At 42.5% G+C, this 27,534-nt stretch overlaps 2 protein-coding genes across 2 annotated transcripts in view; one reads left to right on the forward strand and one right to left on the reverse strand.

Annotated features, from left to right (window-relative positions):
* Window positions 1–13,052, forward strand: part of LOC120932895 — a 60,034-nt gene extending 46,982 nt beyond the window's left edge. Inside the window, exons 10-12 of the mRNA XM_040345724.1 lie at window positions 2,295–2,455; window positions 8,819–9,068; window positions 12,425–13,052. Of these exons, the coding sequence (XP_040201658.1) occupies window positions 2,295–2,455; window positions 8,819–9,068; window positions 12,425–12,649 (636 nt within the window). The 3' untranslated portion in view covers window positions 12,650–13,052. The remainder of the gene's footprint in view (window positions 1–2,294; window positions 2,456–8,818; window positions 9,069–12,424) is intronic.
* A 12,266-nt stretch (window positions 13,053–25,318) lies between these two features.
* On the reverse strand, window positions 25,319–27,513 carry LOC120932896 (E3 ubiquitin/ISG15 ligase TRIM25-like). Its single transcript, XM_040345725.1, has one exon. The coding sequence runs from the start codon at window positions 27,484–27,486 to the stop codon at window positions 25,879–25,881; it is 1,608 nt and encodes a 535-aa protein (XP_040201659.1). The 5' UTR covers window positions 27,487–27,513; the 3' UTR covers window positions 25,319–25,878.
* Window positions 27,514–27,534: the final 21 nt, after the last annotated feature.

Consider the following 27,534-nt stretch of genomic DNA (forward strand, 5'->3'; position numbering starts at 1 on the left):
AAAAAAATGTAATTACCGTATTTATCGGCGTATAGCGCGCACAGGCGTTTAACACGCACCCTAACTTTAAGAGGGATGTTTCAGGAAAAAAATGTTCTACAGCCCCCTGCGTATAACACGCAGGCACAGTTTACCCTCTATTTTCAGGGTAAAAAAGTGAGTGTTATACGCCAATAAATACAGTATCATAAAATAAAATATTTAAAACATTTAAAAGCAATCCTGTCTCCCCTCACACATAAGCAAATGCATATGTGCACAAAGGGTACACACAGGTTTATAAACAGCAATGTGAGGTATCAGGCCTCGTACACACGACTGTTTTCCTCGACAGAATCCACCAAGAAACTTGGTGGCAGAGCTTTTTTGCCGAGGAAAACGGTCGTGTGTATGTTTTTCAACGAGAAAACTGTAGTGGAACTCGATGAGAAAAAAAGAGAACAAGTTCTCTTTTTCCTCGTCGGGAGTCTCAATTTCCTTGTCGTGTTCCTCTTCGGGCTGGTTTTCGACGAGAAACACGTTCGTGTGTATGCTTAGAAACCCGCACATGCTCAGAAGGGCTGTGCCAGTGGAATCAAACTTCCCCTTTATAGTGCCGTCGTACATGTTTTACATCACCGCGTTTGAGAACGACGAGATTTTGTCTTGACAGTGTGTACGCAAAGAAAGCTTGTCAAGATTCTCGACAAGCCTAACAAGGAACTTGTCGAGGAAAACGATGTTTCATTTACGACGAGTTCCTCTGTGGTCGTCAGAGTGAGAACACTATTTATAGGGCTAATATTTAAAATTAAAAAAAAAAATTCTAATTTGATAGCCCTAAAAGGCTTTTAAATTATCACTCTGTGCAGTTTTGGTTATGGTAGATTTTTTCTCAATTTCGGGGTAGATCCACGTACATCGGCGCATTAATCCGCCGGGCGTAGTGTATCTAAGATAAACTACGCCGCCGTAATTTTTTTTTTTTGTCGAATCCTCAAAGAATTTGCGCCGTAAGTTACGGCGGCGCAGTGTATCTTTAGCGGTGTAATGGCGCAGCATTCAAATCTGTGTGATGGGGTCGTGTTTTATGTAAATACGTCGTGACCCGACGTAAACAACGTTTTTTTTAATTGCGCATGCGCTGGCCGTGGGGGTATCCCAGTGTGCATGCTCGAAATTAAACCGGAAACCAGCCAATGCTTACGACGGTGACGTCATTCTATGCAAATTCCTATTCACGAACGACTTACGCAAATAACGTAAAAAAATTCAAAATTGGACGCGGGAACGACGGCCATACTTAACATTGAGTACGCCACCATATAGCAGGTTTAACTATACGCCAGAAAAAAACAAACGCAAACGACGTAAAAAAATGCGCCGGCCTGACGTACGTTCGTGGATCGCCGTAACTAGCTAATTTGCATACTCTACGCAGAATTAGACGGAAACGCCACCTAGCGGCCGGCGGAAAAAATGCACCTAAGATCCGACGGCGTACTAAGACGTACGCCTGTCGGATCGACCCGAGATGCCGTCGTATCTTGTTTTGTAGATACAAAACAAAGATACGACGCAAGAATTTTAAAATTACGCAGCGTATCAATAGATACGCCGGCGTAATTCTTTTGTGGATCTGGCCCTTTGTGCTTTATAAACAGCTGTACAAATGTCATGCAACATAAAATTATAACTGCAACCTTTTTATTCTACAGGGACTCTGCTTACAGAAAATAGATTATTATTTGGAAAATTTTAGAAATTTTCCAGCAAAAAAATGCAGAATTTTATGTGTGTAAAAAATCGGCCTTTCCATTGAAATCATTTTGATAACTGTTCAATAAATGTAAAAAATATTTGTTAATTCTGCTAGAAATTTTATGAGCTTATAACTTCCTGTGCCCTTTGCTTGTGCTCAGTGTTATCGGCTCTACTGTTCTTTCTCACAATCCGAGTCTATAGGTCCATGCACACTGTACAAAATACCCCCACCAATTCACTTGCCACAAAAACGCTCATATCGTTTTTGTACACACGTTTAGCTTTTGTTCTGCCCAAAAACGCCTTTCAAAAACATGATCCAGAAGTTTTTTTTTCTGCCTCTTAATGCTGAGATTAAAATATGCCTGTAAACGTCCTAATGTGCGTTGACACCTATAATAACATTGAGCTGCTTCTACAGGCAGAAAAAAAAATGCAAATCTCCTGCATGGGCAGCGTTTTTTAAGCCCAGTGTGCATGGGCCCTATGAGTTGTCCGACTTGGTGATATTGCTATTGCTGTACTCATAGCTAACTCTTTAATTCATTTAGAATTACGAAGTAAAGGCACAAAGCAACCAGGAGCTGAAGGAGAGAAAGGAAGCAGAAAAGGCCAAACTATGGAAGATTCAGGCAGAAGAGAGACAGAGGAGGAAGGAGGAGAAATTCAAAGAGTTGGAAGAGAGAGAAGACATACTGCAAGACAGCAGAAGGTAGAAAATGTGCTGCCAGCAACTCTGCTGCCATTACTTTTAGTGTATTAATGGTACATAACATGTGTCCTTATTGGATATTTGTCAGACTCAAAAGTCACAGGCTAGGTCATTTTTGCAAGAGAATACAATATTTATTTTCTATGCCGAAAATCTGTTTGACACTCCAGTGCCATCACACATCCATTACTCCCTTCTTCTCCCGTCCTGAATTTGCTGGGCAGAGGGGTGCAGATTGCTATTTCCGGTTGCCATGTCTCTTCATTGTAACCCATCGAATTGTCCATACAGTATAAAGCTTTTAATGCTTAACAGTAGGGTACTTTCATTGGTAGTTCAATGGAAGTCTTGTAACATGGGGTTGATTTACTAAAGGTAAATATACTGTGCACTTTGCAAGTGCAGTTGCACTCACACGTGTGATCCAGAGCTTAGTAAAGCCTGGTACACACTGGGGGTTATTTACTAAAAGCAAATCCACTTTGCACTACAAGTGCACTTGAAATTGCACTGAAAGTGCACTTGGAAGTGCAGTCGCTGTAGATCCGAGGGGGATATGCAAGGAAAATAAAAGACATAATTTTAGCTTGCATGTGATTGGATATAAAAATCAGAAGAGCTTCCCCTCATTTCAGATTTACCCCTCAAATTTACAGCGACTGCACTTCCAAGTGCACTTCCAAGTGCACTTTCAGTGCAATTTTAAGTACACTTTTCCCTTGTAGTTTGCACTTGTAGTACAAAGTGGATTTGGTTTTTCGTAAATAACCCCCACTATCATTTTTTTTTGTTCAACATAACGGGCTGAACAAAAAAAAACCTGAAGAGCTTGGGAGGAGCTCACTCTACTAATTAGGTAACTTTATTATACATAAGGTTTGCAAGAGGAAAGAGCAAACATTGCTCAGGTATTATGATACAGTATAAACAGAGGGCCAGATTCACATATAACTGCGGCGGCGTAACGTATCGTCTATACATTACACCGCCGCAAGTTTTCAGCGCAAGTGCCTGATTCACCAAGCACTTGCGTGTAAACTTACCGTGGTGTAACGTAAAGGCGTCCGGCGCAAGCCCGCCTAATTCAAATGGGGCGTGTACCATTTAAATTAGGCGCGCTCCCGCGCTGGACGTACTGCGCATGCTCCGTTTTGAAATTCTCGCCGTGCTTTGCGCGAAGTGACGTAATTTTTTTGAACGGCGACGTGCGTAACGCACTTTCGTATTCCCAGGCGTCTTACGCAAAAAATAAATAAATTTGAAATTCGACGCGGGAACGACGGCCATACTTTAACATGGCTCGTCTAAATTTAAGCCATGTTAAAGCAGCCGTAACTTTGTGACGGGAAAAAACGACTAGCGACGACGAAACGAACGCGAAAACCTTTGTGGATCGCCGTAAAAGCTAATTTGCATACCCAACGCTGGAAAACTACGCGAACTCCACCCAGCGGCGGCCGAAGTATTGCAGCCTAGATACTCCGGCGTATTTCTTCTGTGAATCTGGCCCAGAATGTCTATTTGGTACACTGTCAACAGGTAATAAAGGAACAGCTATATGACACAAACTCATACCTCCCAACTGTCCCTGATTTTGAGGGACTGTCCCTGATTTGGAGCAATGTCCCTCTGTCCCTCATTCTCCTAATTTGTCCCTCATTTTGGTCTGATCTATACAGATGTATATAAAATGCACTTTTTATCTATCAACAAGTGTTTTCCAGTGCTAAACCTTTCATCTGATTTCTAAGTTGCTGCATTTGTAAATTCCAAAAGCCAATATAAAGGAATAGTAGTGGTAAAAAAGCACTTGTGGGTTTAACCAATCGTATGTTTTTGTACAATTCTCCTTTAAGGGGGTGTGGTAAGGGGTGTGTCCTATGCCTGCATACTTTTGCTGATAGGCGTCCCTCATTCCCATCTCAGAAAGTTGGGAGGTATGCACAAACTCATCTGAAGGCAAAGTACAGGTTACCAACAAAATAATGCATATATGTAGTATAGTAATCAAGAAAGTCAGGAAGTGGGCCCTAGCTCCAATCAAAAAAGTCAGGAAGTGGGCCCTAGCTCCAATCAAAAAAGTCAGGAAGTGGGCCCTAGCTCCAATTAATACCTTAGGTATCAGGTGGTATAGTACGGTCCGAGTTCATCCATGGATCCCAAATCTTATGAAATTTCTTAGAGCAACCCCTGGCCTCGTATGTTATTGTTAATTAACTTAAGCCAATAGGCCACAGTAGGAGGAGCTGAAGATTTCCAATGCATAGCTATAGACTTTTGGACATAAAACAGAACTAAGAGTAGAAAGAGCTGGGAACTTCTGGGGAGAGAGTCGTTATCAATATATCCAAATAGACACCTAAAAAATATATTAAAAGCCAGCAGCTGACACATCTCCTCCCCCGTTATTTTGGGGAGGACCCGCCCACGTGGATCGAATGTCCCGGGTGGGTGGTGTGTCCGCCTGTCCCTGCTCTACGGGGGGCCACTGCTCCCGGTTTAATGTTTGCCTGAGCGCGGACCGAAGGCACCTTCCCTTAGAGTCCCTTCTCTCCCTTATTCCCTCCCCCCTCCCTTTGGCCCACTATCCCTTTTCCCTCCCCTCCCTCACTGTCGCCCCCTACTCTGGTTATTGTTATTATTTTGTATTGGCTTTCTGTCTGATTGATAATGCCGCTTTGTACAACTGTCAATACCTCTTTTCTTTGAAAAATGAAAATAAATATTTTACAAAAAAAGCCAGCAGCTACAAATACTGCAGCTGTTGACTTTTAATAAATGGACACTTACCTGTCCAGGGTGCCCGCGATGTCGGCAGCCGAAGCCGATTAATCTCTCGAATGCCCCCGCGTTGCGGCTTCACTTCCCGGTTCCCTACTGCACATGTGTGAGTCGCGCTGCGCATTCTCAATGGTCCCTGCTGTCTTCTGGGTACTGTGTGTTTCCCAGAAGACAGCAGGGAGGGGGAGTGGCGCAACTACACACACCCCCTCCCCCTCTGAAAGGTGCCTAATGTGACACCGGAGGGGGGGGGGGGTTCCGAAAAGCAGAGGTTCCATTTTTGTGTGGACCTCCGCTTTAAAGGATTATATATATTAGATATTTTAGTAATTAAACGAATGAAAGCAGTGACTTTGGACCAAAACGCTCTAATAGGCGGGCATTGCCATACCATATTATAAAACTTACCATCTGCAGAGGGACATCTTGAACAAACAGCAGAGGGCAGCCTATTCAAACGGAAGAGGAGACAAGGAGTATAAAAGGACCGGTATAGAAACATGGTCTGGATAACCAAAGAGGAAGGCTGTTGAGATATATTACGCAGGCCAAATTGACCCGAGCAGATGTTTTTCTAGCATGCCCGTTCTACAGAAGCCGGATGTTCGACTGGCTTCTGTTGGAAGGCTACTATACACACGGGCCGAATGTCGGCCGGTTTCAGTTGATACGGCCAATCTCAGACGAAATGCGGCCCGTGTGTACCAGGCTTAAATGAGATGAAGCTTCACTTTGGAAAGAATACCCAATCACATGCAAGAATAACAATAACAGAATTTTTGCTTGCACATAATTGGATGATGGAAGTAAGCAGAGCTTTCCCTCATTTACTAAACTCTGGAGCAAATGCCCAGTCTAGTGCACAGTCTATCTGTCTTTAATAAATCAATCCCATTGTGTGTTGTCCATTTTACCTTAATATTTTAATTGGAACACCAAAGTAGAATACATGGTTGACATAAACTGTATGACCAAAAGTGTGTGGACAGTTGACATCACACCTACACTATATGGCCAGAAATATGGAGACAACCCTCCAAATTATTGTGTTCAACTGTTTCCAGTGAAGGGTACTGTTAAAGCAGATCCCCCACCTAACTAATTGCTGTGCTGCTTTAAAAGTCCTAAAATAAAAGCCCATTTTACTTACTGAAATTGGTGATCACATGATATGCCAAGCCCAAAGTGTCCTATATTCTTCACTGAAGAGCAGGCTGTCCCTTCTTCTGGTGTCCATGTGGCTGTTTGGCTACCAGATCCATAAAGACATGGTTTAACCATTTTAGTGAGGAGATACTCTGCCTGCACAGAGCCCTGACCTCAACAATACTGAACACTTTTGGGATGAAATGGAACACTGATTGCTAGCTATGTCGTCTTGTGTAGAATGCTTTTTGCATGAGTGGGCGGAAATTCCCACAGACACACTTTACAATTTTGTGGAAAGACTTCCCAGAAAAGTGGAGGCTGTTATACTAATAATAAAGGAAGGGGAGGGGGCAAATCCATATTGCCCATAGTTTTAGAATTGTATGTGTAACAAGCTCAAATAGGTGTGATGTTGAGGCATATAGTGTGTGTGTTATTATATACAGTATATAGTTTATTTATCAAGTGATTTGTCATTTTGGCCAACCTTTCTTGCGACTTGCACACCTTTACTTATCACAGATCAGTTTGTCACTATTTCAGCTTCCTGGCGCAGCATTTTTCTCATAGGACAAAGGTAATGATGCTAATTATGTGAAAATTATAAGCAAGCTGTACTACTGTCTATTGTGCACCTATACAATTTTTTACTGTACACATCAACCTCACAAAAACACAACTTATGTGCAAAACGTGCAACACAACCAAGTAAATGCTTCAAAGTAATTTCTTCTTGCAACAAAGAGACTGCTAGTGCAAATCCACTCCACTTTGAATATCACACCAAAGTCCTTGAACCACTCAGTACCAGTGACCCATGTCTCCAGGGCATATAGAGTGTGAATCTCCCCAGTGCTGAAAAGAACATCAATAAAACCTGAGAGGATATGGAACATATGGGAGATTGAACATTGGCCATTGATCTATGGACCAGTAATTAAAGTGCAGTGAGATCTTCCTAAGTATAAGCTTAGGTGGTCAACACCATCCGGTGAGTGTAAGTTTAGCAGGGGGCACTAGTGGTGCAAGGACTTTGGTGTGAAATTGGGAGTGGCTTTGCACAAGCACAGTGACTTTGTTGCAAGAAGAAATAACAAGAGTCTTTGAAGCTTTTATTTGAACTCTCACTTTATTTATAGCACTTTTGGATGATGCACTTTTATGAAGTTTTAGCACCTTTTATAGCACAAAGCACTTTACTTGGTTGTGTTGCACATTTTTGCACATAACTTTTGTTTTTAGGAGGTTATACAAAGAAAAAGAGCCGCTGCTCCAGGTGTATGATGATAACCTGAAGTAGAATGTCGAACTTTTAAGAAAAGAAATGGCTGCACATCCAGGAATTCCGATGGTCTTTTATTGTTTAAAGTGATAACACCAAAGACACCAACACAAGGTCACATAGACACGTTTCACACATACATCTTGTGCTTAAAGCGGGGGTTCACCCTATAAAAAATTTCTAACACTACATCCATCCCAGTTCTGCAAATAAAATTACACTGACCTTTTTTTTTTTTGCCGTAGATAGCGTTTATCCTTAGAATTCACCGCGGCTTCCGGGTAGGGAATCCCGCGGGAGTGGGCGTTCCTATTGACATGCCAATTGATTGACATGCTAAACGACGGCGCATACAGCGCGTCACGACTTCCCGAAAGAAGCTCGGGTCGGCTCGGCTCTATTTGGCGCCGGTGCGCAGGCGCTGAATAGAGCCGAGCCGACCCGAGCTTCTTTTGGGAAGTCGTGGCGCGCTATATGCGCCCTCGTTTAGCATGTCAATCAATTGCCATGTCAATAGGAACGCCCACTCCCGCGGGATTCCCTAGCCGGAAGCCGCGGTGAATTCTAAGGATAAACGCTATCTACGGCGAAAAAAAAAAAGGTCAGTGTAATTTTATTTGCAGAACTGGGCTGGATGTAGTGTTAGAAATTTTTTATAAGGTGAACCCCCGCTTTAATCATTACCCAGTTGATATATACAGTATAATTGCATATGATTTACAATTGATTCACTCTATCTCAGTAATTTAGGTGCACAATAGAGGGTAACGCAGCGTGATTATAATTTTCACACTTTACATGGAGGTATATACCCCATTTTAACAACAGCAGCCACCCGTACACACATCCTTTTTTCGCTTCTGCAGGTATTTATATACACAATGCTGCTGATTCACTGAACCATGAGCAGTCTGGGTACAGAGCAGTGACGCTGGATGCTGACTTGCTGAACTAGGAAGATTAATTAAAAAATAAGAAATTAAGTTTGTCAACTGTGCAATGTGGAAAATGTCTGTAAATCACATGACTGTCTGTAAAGAATTATACACAGCCTTTGGCAGGCAAAACAATCTACACGTTTGAACTTCACCCTGTGTATTTGGCTTATATTTTCCAGAGTTTTGCTTTAAAGATCATATTCTATTGTTTAGGCTGTATACAGAGCAAAGGATCCTACTTGACCTGGAGAGGAGACAGAACCAAGAGGGCTTAGAGGTCCAACAGGCCGAGACCCGCAGGGCAGTGACTGAAGAGAGGAGCAGGAAGAAGGATGAAGATAGGGAGAGGGAGTGGAGGAAAGATGAGGACAGAATGAAATACTGGAGAGATCTCCGGCAGCAGAGAGAGAGCGTAGAGGTGGAGAAGAGCTGGAAGCTCCATGAACAGGAAGAGAGACAGAAGGTAAGTTTACAAGGTGGTTACATTACTATACTAGAAAAACACTACCATCACCACCACCAGATTTAGAAATAGCTTAAAGTGGATGTAAACCCACTCTCATCCTTTCTAAACTACTGCATAGTGCTGATCTATAAGGATATAGATGCCTCCTGCATGTATCCTTACCTGTCAAATGTTTCCCCTCTGACTGTTATAAGAACTGAATAACTGCAGATTCTGTGGGTGGATCTGTTGTCTGGAGCTCTGTGGGTGGAATCGTGATGTCAGTGGACTCCCTGCCCTCCTCTACACTCCCCTGTCAACATGCATTTTTTCCTATGTATTTCTTACACTAAATTCTGCTATGATCACTAACATCCAGTCAAAATCCAGAAAAGCAACCACATGACTTCAGAAAAGAAGTGGGGGTGGGAATTAAAAAATAATGCCTGTCTCCAGGCTAGTGCATGAGATATGTAAATAACCTGTCACTCACAGCAAGGGGGCGGAACGGACTCAGGTTTATCTCTGTAAGTCTGTTTTATTTCACTGAACAATAAAAGAGGATTGCTCAGAGCTGGATTAACTCTGTGTGGCAAGACTGGGCACAGATGATAGGAAATCTTAAACTGTACATTGTGACATCAAAAAAATAAATAAAAGTTTTCGGGTTTACATCCACTTTTTTAACGACCTTAAAGTTTTACCCCCCTTCATGAGCAGACAATTTTTTCTGAAATGGCACTGCATTACTTTAACTGACAATTGCACAGTTGTGCAATGTTGTACCCAAATACAATTTATGCTTTCCCTCCCCCCTCCACAAATGGCACTTTCTTTTGGTGGTATTTGATTACCTCTGCGGTTTTTATTTTTTGCGTTATAAACAAAAAAAGAGCTACAATTTTGAAAATGAAACAATATTTTTTACTTTCTGCTATAAAACATCCAATAGAAAAAGTGAAAAAAAATCAATTTTCTTCATACATTTAGGCCAATATGTATTCTGCTACAAATTTTTGGTAAAAAAAATCCCAATAAGTGTATATATTGATTGGTTTGCGCAAAAGTTCTAGCATCTACAAACTATGGAATATTTGTATTTACTAGTAATGGCAGCGATCAGCGACTTATAGCTGGACTGCGATATTGCGGTGGACATTCTGACACTTCTTGGGGACCAGTGACACTAATACAGTGATCAGTGCTTAAAAAAAATGCACTGTTACTCTACTAATGACACTGGCTGAGAAGAAGTTAACATTAGGGGCGATCAAAGGGTTAAATGTGTGCCTAGACAGTGTTTTACTATACTGTGGGAGGTGATTTTACTAGGGGAAGAAATGGATTCTAGTCCCTGCTTTGCAGACACTCAGAATCCATGCCTTCCCTCCTGTCAGAATGGCAATCTGCATAAGCAGATTGCCATTTTTTTCTCTATGCCAGATGATCGGTGGGTGCCAGAGGACATCGACGCTACAGTACCTGCTGATCAGCTCCTGCTGTGTGTAATCACAGCAGGAGGGAGCCACCAGCGGCACACATGTGCACCCCCTACCTGGAGGAGTTGGGTGTGTGTGTGTGTATTTATATATAGATAGATATATATCTATCTATATATATATATATACACACACACAGTATCTCACAAAAGTGAGTACACCCCTCACATTTTTGTAAATATTTCATTATATCTTTTCATGTGACAACACTAAAGAAATTGCACTTTGCTACAATGTAAAGTAGTGATTGTACAGCTTGTATAACTGTAAATTTGCTGTCCCCTCAAAATAACTCAACACGCAGCCATTAATGTCTAAACTGCTGGCAACAAATGTGAGTACATCCCTAAGTGAACATGTCCAAATTGGGCCCAAAGTGTCAACATTTTGTGTGGCCACAATTTTTTTCCAGCACTGCCTTAACCCTCTTGTGCATGGAAGTCACCAGAGCTTCACAGGTTGCCACTGGAGTACTCTTCCACTCCTCCATGACGACATCACTGAGCTGGTGGATGTTAGAGACCTTGCATTCCTCCATCTTCTGTTTGTGGATGCCCCACCGATGCTCAATAGGGTTTCGGTCTGGAGACATGCGTGGCCAGTCCATCATCTTTACCCTCAGCTTCTTTAGCAAGGCAGTGGTCATCTTGGAGGTGTGTTTGGGGTCGTTATCATGTAGGAATACTGCCCTGTGGCCCAGTCTCTGAAGGGAGGGGATCATGCTCTTCTTCAGTATGTCACAGTACATGTTGGCATTCATGGTTCCCTCAATATATATATATATATATATATATATATATATATATATATATACTGTGTGTATATATATTGTAATGGGAGGGCCCGTGGAACCCAGAAGCTCTTAGAAAGTATGAGCCAGAAAATAATGGACATTCAGAATATGTCTTGGATTGCTTTAAAATGGTTCTGTAATACTTATCCCCAATATCTCCCAGGATATATGCCATATTAGAAGAGTGACTCATTCATAATGTTGGGACACATACTGTTAGATGCTAATGTCACCAAATCCAGCCCACCTGTCTGTCTGTTGTTGTGATGTAAATTAATCTAGGATGGCTTCTGAGGATCTTTAATTGTGCTTGTGCTAATTGACCCTGTAATTGTGTGAAGGTGTATTTATGATAATGTGTATTGTAAGTTAGCAGACAGCCAGTCTGGGAAGCCTAAAGGTCATGTGTATGAGTCATCAGCTGTAGTTAATTAGCTCATGTAAATTGGGTCTGGTCAAAGGTGTATAAAAGTTGTAGTTTTTCAATAAAGTGTCAGACCTGCTGGAAACCTAAAAACAGAGCTGTGTCTCGTTATTAGGGGGATTTATTATTATGGGTTTTGTTCGCCTGACTGTGGAGTGTCGGTAGCTGCCTTGTGTTCGGAAAGGGAATATCCTAAACGGCATTAACCCCTTTCGCATTTGGGGTGCTATTATATATATATATATATATATATATATATATATATATATATATATATATATACACACACACACACACATCATATACTATAAAACATTTACATACATTTTACATTTACATACATCAAAAATTAATGACTTAAAGAATCTAATATCATAGAATGAACTGTATGAAGAGGAACCCTTTCTTTATTTGATATTTTCCTTTATATATGCATTACTTGTTAGAGGTTTTACTGCACTTTTTGCCTTTTGGATGATTTATTTTAGGGGTAGGTGCTAGCAGCAGCATCCCCCCATAGGTTATACCAGTGGCAGCCCATATGTTTTTACTAACATTTATTTTACTTTATTCATTGTTCCCCCTTTTATCATTCCTGGTAGCTCCATCTTCTGTTCTATTAAACACACATTACTGATACAAGGATTTTCTTTTCCAGGAAATTACGGGTAGCCAGATAGCAGCAAAGCAGAGACAGCAAGAGGCAGATCTCAAAGAATGGCGTCGGCACCAGCAGCTACAGTCAGGAGCCAAGCGCAGAATTTCCAGCAAGCTGGAGCAGTTCTATCAGCAGGCAGAGCAGGAGTCTCAGAAGGACAGAGACTTGCAGTACTACTTGAAGGACCACAATCTTCAGATGCTGCGCTCAGCTATAGTTCTCTGAACATCCTAATTTACCAAACACTTTACAATCTGATTCTACAGTCTGCTTTAAGTATGCCAACCACTATGTAGCTCAAGCGACCTGCTTGATTGGATAGAAATAGTTTGGGTAGGTCCTCATTACATATATTTTGTATACCTAGATTGTATTGTGGAATTCAAGGTGAAACACATATCAAATTAGTGAAAATGAAAGGCCAAAATATGATCATAGTGGCTCCAGAGCCATTACTATGTGTAGCAAGACCCTTAGAGAAGAATCATTAAAATAGATCTAAACCCAATTTGTTCTTTATTCTTCACACTGCATTTGATCTAATAATTATCCAACATATGCAGAAGGTAAAAATTATAAATTCTTTTGCTGCTATTCATTAAAGGATATATACACCGATCAGCCATAACATTATGGTCAGTGACAGATTAAGTGAATAACATTGATTATCTCATTACAATAGCATCTGAAAGTCCATGGGATATATTAAGCAGCAAGTGAAGTTGATGTGTTTAAAGCAGAAAAAAATGGGTAAGCATAAGGATTTGAGCGAATTTGACAAGGACCAAATTGTAATGGCTAGATGACTGGGTTAGAAAAACTCCAGAACTGCAGCTCTTTGGGATGTTCCTAGTCTGCAGTGGTCAGGACCTACTAAAAGTGGTCCAAGGAAGGAAAACCAGCAACAGGGTTATGGGCGTTCAAAGCTCATTGATGCACGTGGGAAGTGGAGGCTAGCCCATGTAGTCTGATTTAATAGAAAAAGCTCAAGTTGCTGAAAAAGATAACGTTGGTTGTGATAGAAAGGTGTCAGAACACACAGTGCATTGCATTTTGTTGTGTATGGGGCTGTGTAGCCGCAGACCAGTCAGGGTGGCCATGCTGACCCGTGTCTGCAGCCAAAAGCACCTAAATTGGGCATTAGAACTGGACCCAAGAGCAATAACAGACGGAGGACTGATTTGAGGAACACGGCAACAAGTTCAAGGTGTTGACTTCAAATGAGATTGTAGGCTACACCCACTCAACCAAATACCTTCATTAGATACAAATACTTAAATAAAACACAAAACATCTGTTTGGCAAAAAATTGGCCGCGGCACCTTTAGTGGTTTAAACAATGTATCTTCCATAACTCTTTTATTATTATCACATAACCGCATAAATTCAACAAAAGTTTTCTTTCTGCTCAGATTTTAGAACTTGAGCAGCAGTCCACATATTTAAATATAAGTAACAGTCCCCACACGCCCAGGTTGATCATCAAGACCGGCCCACTCTCCTCCAGAACTACCTTGCTTATTTACAGGCACTAACTCCGAGATGCGGAATGCACCAAAAAATGTGAGAACAAAGGCTGTTTTAAAAAAGTAAAGCTTCATCGGTTGAGAAGCAAACAACCTGTGTAACCCTGCAAAGGCCACTGTGAGGATGTCAAGAGACACCGGTCTTCTTGTATTCGAGACAAAAGTCGTCCTCATGTAACCCTTCAGTGCCTGTTTTACTGAGAAATAAGACGTACAAGTTTGCAAACCCATCAGCCTAAAGAAAAAGGAAATGCCAGCCAGTGTTTTCGTCACATGACTACTTGAAAGGTGCTGTCGCATTACCAGGGACAAGAAGGCCAACATAGTCTCTTCAGATGGTCTACTGAAACTAAAACCTCCATTGCTGGCAAATGACAACCAACTTCTCCAAGCAGCTGAGTAACCTGACCAGGTCTTGGGGGCTAACGAACCCCTAATTGCTTCCGATACCACATCCACCCCCGCCCCAGTGTGAAAGTAGCCTTATTTGGTCTGTGTGAAAGTTATAGAGTCTACAAGCTATGGTGCCAATCATTGAAAATCACACCTGATGTACTGATGACTTATCTAATTTCTTGAGGCCCTAACATGCCACGACAGTACAAATATCCCCCAAATTTTCCCTTTTTTGAAATTAGACCATCCAAGGTATTTAGTAAGATGCATTGCGAGTTTTTAAAAATTTACATTTTTTCCCATAATTCTTTGGAAAACAAAGAAATTAAAAAAAAGTTTTTTTCATAAAGTTATTTCTCACACATGGCATATGCATACTTGCAACTACACCCCAAAACACATTCTGCTACTCGTCCTGAGTATGGCGATACCACATGGGTGAGACTTTTTCATATCCTAGTCACATAGAGAGGCGCAACATCCAAGGAGTACCTGTAGGCCTTATCCATGCCTTCTTCTGACACTGTTTACAAGTAAAAATCTATATCTAAATCCTAGTGAATAAAATGGTGAGTTTTGCACATTTTTATGTCACACAGTATTTGCGCAGCAGTTTTTTAAACGCATCTTTACACACTAACGTATAAATACACTTAAATTAATTTTATTGCACACAGAGAGAATATAATACTAAATTTTTGGGTAAAATATGGTGTTGCGTCAGATAAATATATACCAAACATGTCACGCTTTAAAATTCCACACGCTTGTGAAATGGTGCCAAACTTCGGTATTGACTGTATATATATTAATACAATGCTTGAAATGTATTATATACTGTACACCACCGAATGCACTATATATATATATGTATATATATATATATATATATATATATATATATATAGTGCATTCGGTGGTATACAGTATATAATACACTTCAAGCAGTGTATTAATATATATATATATACAGTCAATACCGAATTTTGGCACCATTTCACAAGCGTGTGGAATTTTAAAGCGTGACATGTTTGTGAATGTACAATGTATATGTAAAGCTCTGCATAAATTGACAGTGCTATATAAGTACCTGAAATAAATAATAAAATATACAGTATCTCACATAAGTGTGTACACCCCTCACATTTTTGTAAATATTTTATTATATCTTTTCATGTGACAACGCTGGCAACAAAGGTGAGAACACCCTTAAGTGAAAATGTCCAAATTGGGCCCAAAGTGTCAATATTTTGTGTGGCCACCATTATTTTCCAGCACTACCTTAAAGCGGTTGTATACCCCTAAAAAAGAAAAAAACTGCAAGGCAAATGCATAATGAGCTAGTATGTCTAGCATACTAGCTCATTATCAATTACTTACCCTAGATCGAAGCCACCGCAGCGGTCCTCGGACACATCCTCCGTTGCCGCCATGATACCCGGAGTGACTTTACGATCGGCACGTGACTTCTCGATCGACACGGTCCCCGCGCATGCGCACATTTCCAGCAGGCTCCCATTCAAGAGCCGGTGCGCTCAGTGCGCCTGCGCCGTTGTCTACGGCGCGCATGCACCGTAGACATCGGTGCCTGCTTTTCTGCAAATATCTCCTTAACCATATAGGTTAAGGAGATATTGCAAGCACCTACAGGTAAGCCTTAATGTAGGCTTACCTGTAGGTGCAAGTAGGATATGAGGGTATACAACCTCTTTAACCCTCTTGGGCATAGAGTTCACTAGAGTTTCACAGGTTGCCACTGGAGTCCTCTTCCACTCCTCCATGATGACATCTTGGAGCTGGTGGATGTTAGATACCTTGCGCTTTTCCACCTTCCATTTGAGGATGCCCCACAGATGCTTAATAGGGTTTAGGCCTGGAGACATGCTTGACCAGTCCATCACCTTTACCCCCAGCTTCTTTAGCAAGGCAGTGGTCATCTTGGAGTTGTGTTTGGGGTCGTTATGATGTTGGAATACTGCCCTGTGGTCCAGTCTCTGAAGGGAGTGGATCATGCTCTACTTCAGTATGTCACAGTACATGTTGGCATTCATGGTTCCCTCAATGAACTGTAGCTCCCTAGTGCCGGCAGCAATTATGCAGCCCCAGACGATGACACTCCCACCACCATGCTTCACTGTAGGTAAGATGCACTTGTCTCTGTACTGATCAACTGGTTGCTGCCACATACGCTTGACACCATTTGAACTAAATAAGTTTATCTTAGTTTTATCAGACCCCAGGACATTGTTCCAGTAATCCACGTCCTTAGTCTGCTTGTCTTCAGCAAACTGTGTGGGGGCTTTTTTGTGCAACATCTTTAGAAGAGGCTTCCTTCTGGGATGACAGCCATGCAGACAAATTTGATGCAGTGTGCAGCATATGGTTTGAGCACTGACAGGCTGAACCCCCACCCCTTAAACCCATGTGCCAATGCTGGCAGCACTCATATGTCTATTTCCCAAAGACAACCTCTGGATATGACACTGAGCACGTGCACTCAACTTCTTTGGTCGACCCTGGCAAGGATTGTTCTGAGTGGAAGCTGTCCTGTTAAACCTCTTTATGGCCTTGGCCACCATGCTGCAGCTCAGTTTCAGGGTCTTGGCAATCTTCTTATAGGCCATCTTTACGCAGAGCAACAATAATTTTTTTCAGATCCTCAGAGAGTTCTTTGCCACAAGGTGCCATGTTGAACTTCCAGTGACCAGTATCATTTTTTTTTGCGGACCTGTACGGGCGCTCCGTGCTCCTCTATGGAGCCGCGGTTGTCAGCGGTGACATGCCCGCTGACATCCGACCCGTTCCGATCCGCCAAAGTGTGACGGAGGAAAAACCTACTTTTCCATCCGTCTATCAGATCGGGTGAACACGGACATACGGTCCATGTTCATCTGATCCCCCCATAGGGGGGAGCGGAAAAAATACAGGGCGGTCCCTGCACAGTGTGCGGGGACCGCCCTGTCATCCGCCGGCTCAGCGGGGATCAACGGAGCGATCCCCGCTGAGCAAGCGGAGGTGCACAGGGCGGATCATTACTGATCCGCCCGTGTGAAAGAGGCCTAACAAATCATAGGACCCTGGGGAGGAAAAATGGCTAATTGGGCCCAATTTGGACATTTTCACTTAGGGGTGTACTCACTTTTGTTGCCAGTGGTTTAGACATTAATAACTGTGTGTTGAGTTATTTTGAGGGGACAGCAAACTTACACTGTAAGGCCCCGTACACACGACCAAACATGTATGCTGAAACTGGTCCGCGGACCAGTTTCAGCATACATGTTTGGTCGTGTGTAGGCGCAAGCGGGCCGAATTCCAGCAAACATTTGCCCGCCGGGCATTTTCCCAGCGGGCAAATATTCGTGGACGTGTTTTAAAACCGTCCGCTGGAATCCTGCCCGCTCGGAAATGTACGGTCGTCAGTACAGACCTACCGTACATGTCCAGGCGCCCGCCGTCCCTCGCATGCGTCGAATGACTTCGACGCATGCGTGGAAGCCTTTAAATGGCAGGCCCGCCCACGTCTCCGCGTCATCGTCACGGCGACGACGCGGACACGCCCCGCGTATTGTTTACGCGCGGACTTCTGTACGATGGTGTGTACAACCATCGTACAGAAGCCCTCTGGCAGGCATGTACGGTGAAAACGGTCCGACGGACCGCTTTCATCGTACATGTTTGGTCGTGAGTACCCGGCCTTATACAAGCTGTACACGCACTACTTTACATTGTAGAAAAGTGTAATTTCTTCAGTTATAAACAATTGGAGATCGTATCACCACAGAGTGGTACTGTGGATACGAAAAAAAAAGAGATAGAAAATGCCAAGTCCCGATAAATTGGATTTTAGAAAGTAAGTTTGGCAGATGATGGACTTTATATGCATGATACAGATATGTATTTTATTTTTTTTATTACAAAAAGCATACAAAACAAATAACATTAAAATTCATTGGCTATTCATAAATGTGCCTTGAAACAGGAATAACACACCACCTAATTATTATATATAGTATACTTCGAATAGGAGACCAATAGGTCACTTTCCAATGGTCAATGCAATGGCATAAAAATTAAAGAGGCGGTGTGTCATAATGCAGCTCAGCTCGACATGTTGCGCGTATTCACAAGATGCTTCTTCAGGAGATTATGGCGTATTCTATGAATAAATAATTTTTTACAAACACCATTAACTTCTTGAGACCCGGCCGTAGTCAAAAGACGGCCACAAGGTGGCTCTATAGATCCGGGAGGCCTATCTTTTTACGGCCTCGAGTCCTCTGGCCACTGGGGGCACGTGTGCGCCGGCGTGTGCCGGGCGGGTCACTGAGAGGCCGATGCGCGTGCCTGGCGTCCGCGATGTCCCCGCGATTGGCAGTGACTGAGCAGAGACACGGATCTCTGTGTGTACACACAGATCTCCACGTCCTGTCTGGGAGAGGAGACCGATGCTGTGTCCCTTGTACATAGGAACACAGATCGGTCCCCTCCCCCCACAGTAATTATCACTCCCAGTGTACACATTTACCCCTTCCTCGCCCCCTAGTGTTAACCCCTTTCCTGCCAGTCACATTTATACAGTAATCAGTGCATATTTATAGCACTGTTCGCTGTATAAATGTGAATGGTCCCAAAAATGTGTCAAAAGTGTACGATGTGTCTGCCATAATATTGCAGTCCCGATAAAAATCGCAGATAACCGCCATTACTAGTAAAAAAAAAAATAATAAAAAAAATGTCAGAATTCTATAACCTATTTTGTAGCCGCTATAACTTTTACGCAAAACAATCACTATACGCTTATTGCGTTTTTTTGTTCTTCCCCAAAATATGTAGAAGAATACATATCGGCCTAAAATTAGAAAAAAAAAGTAAAAAAAAAAAAATGGGATATTTATTATAGCAAAAAGTAAAAAATCTTGATTTTTTTTCAAAATTGTCGCTCTTTTTTTGTTTATAGTGCAAAAAAATTAAACCGAAGAGGTGATCAAATACCACCAAAAGAAAGCTCTATTTGTGGGAAAAAAAGGACGTCAATTTTGTTTGGGAGCCCGACCACGCAATTTTCATTTAAAGTGTGACAGTGTTGAAAGCTGAAATTTCGCCTGGGTAGGAAGGGAGTATATGTGCCCAGTAAGCAAGTGGTTAAAGTGGTTGTATGGCTTCACTTTTTTTTTTTTTTAATAACATGTTATACTGTGCAGTTCGACTCGAACATTGAATTCATCCCTATCTGTGACAGCTTTCTGTGTAAAATCATCAGTTACACAGAGAGCTGTAAGCATAGGCTGCAGCATCCCCGCATTGGGGTTCTTACTAAGCTCAGCAGGAAGAGCCGACACAGAGACACCTGTCTTTGTTTACACTGTGAAGGCTGTAATTAGATACGGCCATCAAGTAATCGGGAGGGCCAATCAGAGCGCACATATCCCAATCTGTGATGGGCTGTATCCGAAGATTACAGCCATCACAGGATGGCGTGGGCACCCGTTCTAAATGACATACGGGTACATCCACTTAGAATGGAGAAGCTCCCACCTGGCTCTTTATATATATTGGCTGGGTGGGATGCTGTTAAATCTGTACTCCAAACCAAACAGATAACATGTTTTAAATTTATATTTGAACAGTTTACCTACCAATATCTTTAAATTCCATTGATGCACAAACTCCCCTAATAGATATTACAACCAGCAAAGTAACCAATTATAATTCGCTCAAAATTTGTGCGCTGTCATACTAATGTCATACAACAACAATGTATTTATTATTAGTATAATAGAATTAGTGCAAAAATATGCTGAAGATTCATAAAAACAAGATCAATAAAAAGTCCATATATGTGAAATAGAGTGCAAAAAAGTCCCAACGTTGACAGTGTCAAACTGTGAATCAATCCGAATGATAAGTGCTGTCCCAGTGAATGACACCAGTGCTCAAACACTCTACCAGATGGGAGAGATCTCAATAAACAGCTGAACTGAACAGAGATCAGTTGTGCTTTGCTATGCCACAATATCCCAAACAGCAATTCAGGTTTGATATGTCTCCAGACAGATGAAAAGAGATCAATTGTGCCTCAGCCACAATATCTCCAAGAACTACTCAGGTCTGCTATGTCTCCATTCATATGGCATATGAAGTAGACTCATAGTGCAGCAACTCTTAAAATCATAAACATTTATTGCAGTAATCCACTCACATGAGGTAAATGGGAAAATCTCAGTATGCAGAAACCAAGACGACGTCACAAGCCTAGACTTCACCAAATGTGTTTCCACCATATGGTCATCATCAGGGAAGGAGAATGCAGGAGGGGAAAACAATCTATTAACAAAGCCTTTAAACTCATCCTGACTGCAGTTTTGTTATATGAAAGGTTTTGAGTGTTGTTATCAATAGTGTTGGGCGAATGGTGCGGACCGAGCGTAAGTTTGGCCTGAACATCCCTTGTTCGCTAGTTGGGCGAACACCTGAATTTGCGGGGGGAAAAAAGCAGAGCACCTCACCATGCACTGTGCACTGCACAGTGGCCAGCCACTGTGTCCTTAACCGCTTCAGCCCCGGACCATTTTGGTGGTCAATGACCGGGCCACTTTTTGCGATTCGGCACTGCGTCGCTTTAACTGACAATTGCGCGGCCGTGCAACGTGGCTCCCAAACAAAATTGAAGTCCTTTTTTCCCCACAAATAGAGCCTTTTGTTGTGGTATTTGATCACCTCTGCGATCTTCATTTTTTGCGCTATAAACAAAAAAAGAGCGACGATTTTGAAAAAAATGCATTATTTTTAAATTTTTGCTATAATAAATATCAAAAACATTTTTTTCCACAGTTTAGGCCGATACGTATTCTTCTACATATTTTTGGTAAAAAAAAAAAAAAAAAAAAATCGCAATAAGCGTTTATTGATTGGTTTGCGCAAAAGTTATAGCGTCTACAAAAAAGGGGACTGTTTTATGGCATTTTATTGATAATTTTTTTTTTACTAGTTATGGTGGCAATCAGCGATTTTATCATGACTGCAACATTATGGCGGACACATCGGACACTTTTGACACCTATAAATATGCACTGATTACTGTAAAAATGACACTGGCAGTGAAGGGGTTAACCACTAGGTGGTGCTGCAGGGGTTAAGTGTTCCCTAGGGAGTGATTCTTACTGTTAGGGGGCGTGGCTACATGTGACACATCACTGATGACCGTTCCCAATCACAGACCCTTATCCGAGCATGCAGCCTGGCTGGCCAGAAAAAGGGAGTTGTAAGACGGGTGAGTGCGCCCCCCCCCCCTCCTGATCCATACCAGGCAACATGCCCTCAACATGGGGAATGCAGAGTCCCCCCCACCCCAAAGCACCTTGGCCCCACCCTGGGCTGTGGTTGAGAAGGTCTGCGGGCAGGGGGCTTATCAAAATGTGGAAGGCCCCTTAAAAAGGGGGCCCCCAGATCCTGCCCTCCCCATGTGTATATATGTACCCCTACGCATTCACAAAAAAGTGTAAAAAAATAAATAAAAACACACAGGTTTTGACCCCCGATGTAGACCCATCGTCAATAACGATGCCCACCGCCACCACTTGACCCGAAGAGAAAAAAGCTCCGCCCACGACGAAGGCTAACCAATGACCACCTGCTCCGCTGTTTGACAGTTCTTAGATAAGGGGCGGAACCACCTGGCGATGTCACCTGGTGGCATCGGCAGTGGCCGTTGTGGCACTGGTAGGCTGAATTTGATGGGCACTGATAAGGCTGCATTTGGTGGGCACTGGTAGGCTGCATTTGGTGGGCACAGGTAGGTTGCAATTAGTAGGCACTGATAAGGCTTTATTTGGTGGGCACTGGTAGATTGCATTTGATGAGCACTGGTAGGTTGCAATTAGTGGGCACTGATAAGGCTGCATTTAATGGGCACTGGTAGGCTGCATATGGTGGGCACTGATAAGGCTTCTTTTGGTGGGCACTAATAAGGCTGCATTTGGTGGGCACTGGTAGGCTGCATTTGGTGGTCGCTGATGACCTTCTTTTTTAGATGGGCACTGATAAGCTGCATCTGAGCCGCACTGATCATGTCTGCAGTCTCTGACCATCTCTTGTATCATTTCCACAGTCTCTGACCATGTCCTGCATCGTGTCTGCAGTCTCTGACCATCTACTGTAGTATGCCTGCAGTATGTCTGAGGCTCTTTCTAACAGAGGCCCTCTCTGTGCCCATTAGAGAGACCAGAGTACTCTGCTTCTCTTCCTGTATTTTGTTTATTATTACGAGATCATAGGAGGATCCCAGGGTAACAAAGACTCCTTAGGAGAGCATCTCTGTGTTTGAGTCTTTGCCATAGAAACATTTGTAAAGGGGAGGTGTTAGTAAGATGACCACGCCCATGTGGGGGCACCAGAGATATTTCTGCACCCAGGGGTCTGTGACCCTAGGATCTGCTTTGAAAATATACATCTGAAACATAAGTGAGCCTGCTTAAAAGTTTTACAGATGGGCCCTAAGTTTTCACTTCACCTCTCCAGAGTGAAACATGTTCATTTAAATAAAAGACACACATTAGTTATTTTAAGATTGTTTTATTATACACATAGTACATGTACCCTAGCAAGCAATGCTAGATCTGACACTGCCATCTACTGGTTAGCTTTGGGCGTTGTCTCAACAGAATCGTTTTTCAAGACTAATCCAAATTAAAGCCAAAAACTAGGAGGAATACACAAATACATATCTCTCAACATTTCCAAATCAAAAAATCATTTAACATCAAAATGTGATTGTTTAATAATTGATGACTGATTCTTTTCTTGCACAGCGCATTTCTTAGCAGGGAAACCATTCTAAATCTTCTTCTGTTCTGTGGAACCACAGGGTTCATAAAGAGGTTGCTAGGGGTTCCTTGAGTAGTGAGCAGTGGCAAAATTTCCACCAACCTCCAGTATGAGGAATCACTAAAATGTTCACTGTCTGCTGATCTTTTCTGGGTATTATTTCCTTCATAACAATTTTAAGATTAATACTGAAAACAATTTTACTGCCAGAGTGGCGTGAGACCTGCCTTAGGGACCTTTTACGCTGGTGCACTTAAAAACTCGGTAAGCATTTTTGCGTTTTAGTACACCTGTATTCCTGTACACCTGTCTCCCAGCATGCATCTGTGAAACTTTGACGTGTGACAACAGGTGAGTTTTGATGCATTTTCTATTCATTTCAATAGTGGTGCTTTTTTTGGTGCCCTTTTTAAACAAATGCAGCATGCAGGACTTGTAAAAACACACCGCACCCACTGAGCATTGCTGTAAAAAGTTCCATAGGATGTATAGGGTTACATGTTTCATACATTTCTGTTCCTGCTTTTTTTAACACTAAAAGTGCATCAAAAACTGATCAGTGTGAAAGGGCCGTAAGTTTCAAGTCTAGTTACATCATGGGGTTGATTTACTAAAGGCAAAAAGAATGTACATTTGCTCCAGAGCTTAGTAAATGAGGTAAAGCTTCACTATACAAAGAATACCCAATCATGTGCAAGGAAAATGTAGAAAACTGTATTTTTGCTAGCACATGATTGGATGATGGAAGTCAGTAGAGCTTTTGCTAATTTATTAAGCTCTGAAGCAACTGCAAAGTGCACAGTGTATTTTGCCTTTAGTATATCAACCCCCATGTTCCTTTTTTTCTTAACTATATCTGCAACTTTCTGATAATGCTTTAAAGTTTTGGCAGGGTTCCCTGAAACCTTAAAATTATTTCAAGATATCCCGAAGTGAAAAGCTGTGCTAGGGAGTGCAGACCCATATGGATCATTTAGAAAGAGGTAATGCTGGGCTCTTATAACAAAGCTCGGCATTCTAAATGACCCTAAATGAAAAAAAAAAAAGAGTTAAAATGCGTTTTATCTAAGCAATGAAAAGATGATATAAAGCAGGGGTAGGCAACCTTAAAGTGGTTGCTAAGCCACTCTATCTTGTATACACAATCAGCACTGCCTCCTATTGTAGTATCCCCCTCTGTGTGTGATTTATAAAAAATAATGCTGCAAATACCTAATTTAACTGCCGAGATTGCAATCACAGCTAGCTTTTTCCATTTTTCCTCTGAGAGATGCAATGGGCTGGGCTGAGATTCCTCTGCTGATGTCACTCTGGAGGGGAGGAGGAGAGGAGGAGAGGAGGAGAGAGCTGGCTGGTCACATGATCGCAATCTTGGCTCTTAAATGAGGTATTTACAGCATTTGTATTTATAAGTCATTCACAGAGAGGGACACTGCAATAGGAGGCAGTGCTGATGGTATATACAGGTTAGTGTTATGAGAGCAGCAGGAGGGGGAAGGGGCAGCTCACACAGAGAAGGGAGGGGGAGAAGGACACAGGAGCAGAGAGGAGAGCAGATAGCAGGCTGCTGATGACGGAGGCACGTAAACTGACCACTTTTACAGAGGGGGTGGGAAGAAACTGGCAGGATCAGCCAGGTTTTTTAGGTGTTACAGGAGGCCAAATGACACAGGACAAGCACCGTTTCATATAAAATTGAGCAGGATCCATTTTTTTTGGGGGGGGGGGGTTAACAAACACTTTAAAGAGGTGGAGATCTACCTGAACAACACAGGAGATGTCACAGATCACCGGGCACAGTGTTGCCTCCTCACACCCGATTTAAACCTCTAATTGCCATACTACAGAATAAGCCCTTAGTTGCATTCGATAGTGGCACCCCTAGGACTCGTTCACAGGAAAAGTTGGGGGTTGGTAAACTAGCAGGATATAATAGAAGTCTATGGCTAAGTACAGCAAACCTGCAGGTACATTGCACTGCACCCACGGTGTGGGTAAACCCCAGCACATCAGTGCGAATGCAGTCATATACTAATATGGCCAGTGTATTGCTTCACACTGACCTATAGATCTCTTCTTTCCTGCTGCTGGCACCATGCTGGGATAAGAGGTGGAGTGCATTTGGCACTTTGCATGGGACAGGAGCCAGCACTACAGAGGAGGCATCTATTATGTGGCTCTTGCTCCCAACTACAGCTCCAACTTTACAAGTAGTCCCTCTGCAATGCACTCTGTTTGATGCTGTGGAATGGTGGGCCAGCAAGCCCAGACCATGATCTTCCAGTCACCTGTCTGCGATCTACAGGTTGCTGACCCCCAATATAAAAGATTAGTCTAACTCTATACATTTGTAAAGATTGAAATAATCAACAACAATTAACAAATTCAACATTCCCCTCAGTGTCATGTATTCTCCAGTTGCTGCTTTGCCCCACAAATAATGTATTACCCAATTGGCAGAAGTGTTCAGCTGCTCCATGTTCCTCACTCGAGAAGAAGCTGGCAGCTGAAGCTCAGAAGGGTGAGAAGTGAAAAGAAAAGCAATGGTGGATGTGTTTTTTGTCAGGAGAATGATAAAACTCAAACAAATAAACATTTTAAGATATCTGAAATGTATGCTGGTGTGAAGCTAATATTTACTGATCTGATCAATGTCTGAAATAGCGAGTCGGGATCATCAATCTGTGATGTTACTAACATACAGATTTCTTACATCTGAGCTTCCTGGCTATTTAGAATCTTCACCCAACTGTCTACATACACATTGTTCACCTTTCTCCAGTACACACATAACACAGCATGGAGGGGCTCTGTGAAGGTGGCGGTGAAGGTGTGGAGGTGTCTGATTGTATCAGAGAGATCATAAAAAGACAGCTGTCCAGCTTCATAATCCAGAGAGATCCTGACTCGGTTACTGAAATCCTTAGGAGGTAACTGCATCTCTTTACTGTCATGTATTACTGTTAATGCATTATTTTCCCAACGCAAGCCCCAAGACTTGTTGTTTTCACCAATACGTAACTGATCACCTCTCTCTATACTGGGATAACACATCCCTATCCTCCACCATGCTTCTTTACTGCAATCAGTTTCCCAGTAATACCGCCCTGATGTAAACCCTCTGCTGCTCAAAACATTATAACAATTCTGAAATCTCTCTGGTGTTTTTGGCCGATTCTGATTTGTTTCTGACCAGGATGCAGTTCTCCTGTCATCTGATATATAAAGATTATTATGTGCTGTGTTTATATCTAGTATTATATCTGCAGGTTTTGGTACATAGACCTCTATCTTTATACCTTCTATAATCTGAGATAATGTGTGTAATGTCTGTAGGATCAAACCCACATCCAGGTAACCCCCATCATGGATCTGCTTGTCATGTCTCTCGCTGTCCTCATTATCTCCTTCCTCTTCTCCCATATCTGATTCCTGTAAGACAGTCAGTGGATCAGTCATATTACACATCTCCTCAATGTGATCGATCTTCCTGGACAGTTCACCCTCTTTGATTTCCAGCTGCTGGATCATATCAGAGATGGACAGTGAAAGCTTCTCTTCCTCCCTGGATATTTCACTCAGGACCTTCCTCTCCAGGTCGTCCAGCTTTCTCCTGAGGTCAGTGAGCAAGGCGCTAAATCTCTCTGCTTCACCAGCTGCATTTTCTTGAACTTTTTTCCTGCGCTTCTGTAGACCCCGGACTCTTCTCTCAGTCTCCTCTCTCTTGGTGATCAGCTCCTGCAGAACATTTCTCAGGCTCTTCTTCTTCTTCTCAGAGGCCTCATCCAGTATCTCCACCTGATGTCCCCGATGTTCTCCAGCCAAGCTACAGGACACACAGACACAGACGGAGTCCTCAATGCAATAATACTTCAAGAGCTCCCTATGGATGGAGCATTTCCTGTTCCCCAGGGAGGTGGTGGGTTCAGTCATGACATGTTCAGGTGCCTTGCTGTGGACTATCAGGTGTTTATCACATAAAGAAGCTTCACAATGAAGACAGGATTTAACAGCCGGGACAGGAGAGTCCACACAGTAAGTACAGAAGATTCCAGTCTCACCCGGAGTTGGCTGAGGAAAGAGGAAACTCTCCACGATGTTACACAGAGTTATGTTCCTTATCAGTACAGGCCTCTCCACAGACTCTCCTCGGCATTCAGGACAGGAATAAACTCCAGATCCTTCCTGTGTATCCAATACCTGATCAATACAGACTCGGCAGAAGTTGTGTCCACATCTCAGGGTTACAGGATCCGTATAAATGTTCAGACAGACGGAACAGTCCAGCAGCTCCTTTCTCATATCTGCAGACGCCATGACTGAGAGCACAGCAAAGAAACGAAAGTGAAAGTCTGACAGAAACCA

Source organism: Rana temporaria, chromosome 3 (assembly GCF_905171775.1).
Source record: "Rana temporaria chromosome 3, aRanTem1.1, whole genome shotgun sequence".
Classification (NCBI taxonomy): domain Eukaryota; kingdom Metazoa; phylum Chordata; class Amphibia; order Anura; family Ranidae; genus Rana; species Rana temporaria.

What these genes read in the sequence shown, in the direction of transcription:
- LOC120932896 (XM_040345725.1), bottom strand. Translation starts at nt 27,486, where the DNA reads ATGGCGTCTGCAGATATGAGAAAGGAGCTGCTGGACTGTTCCGTCTGT.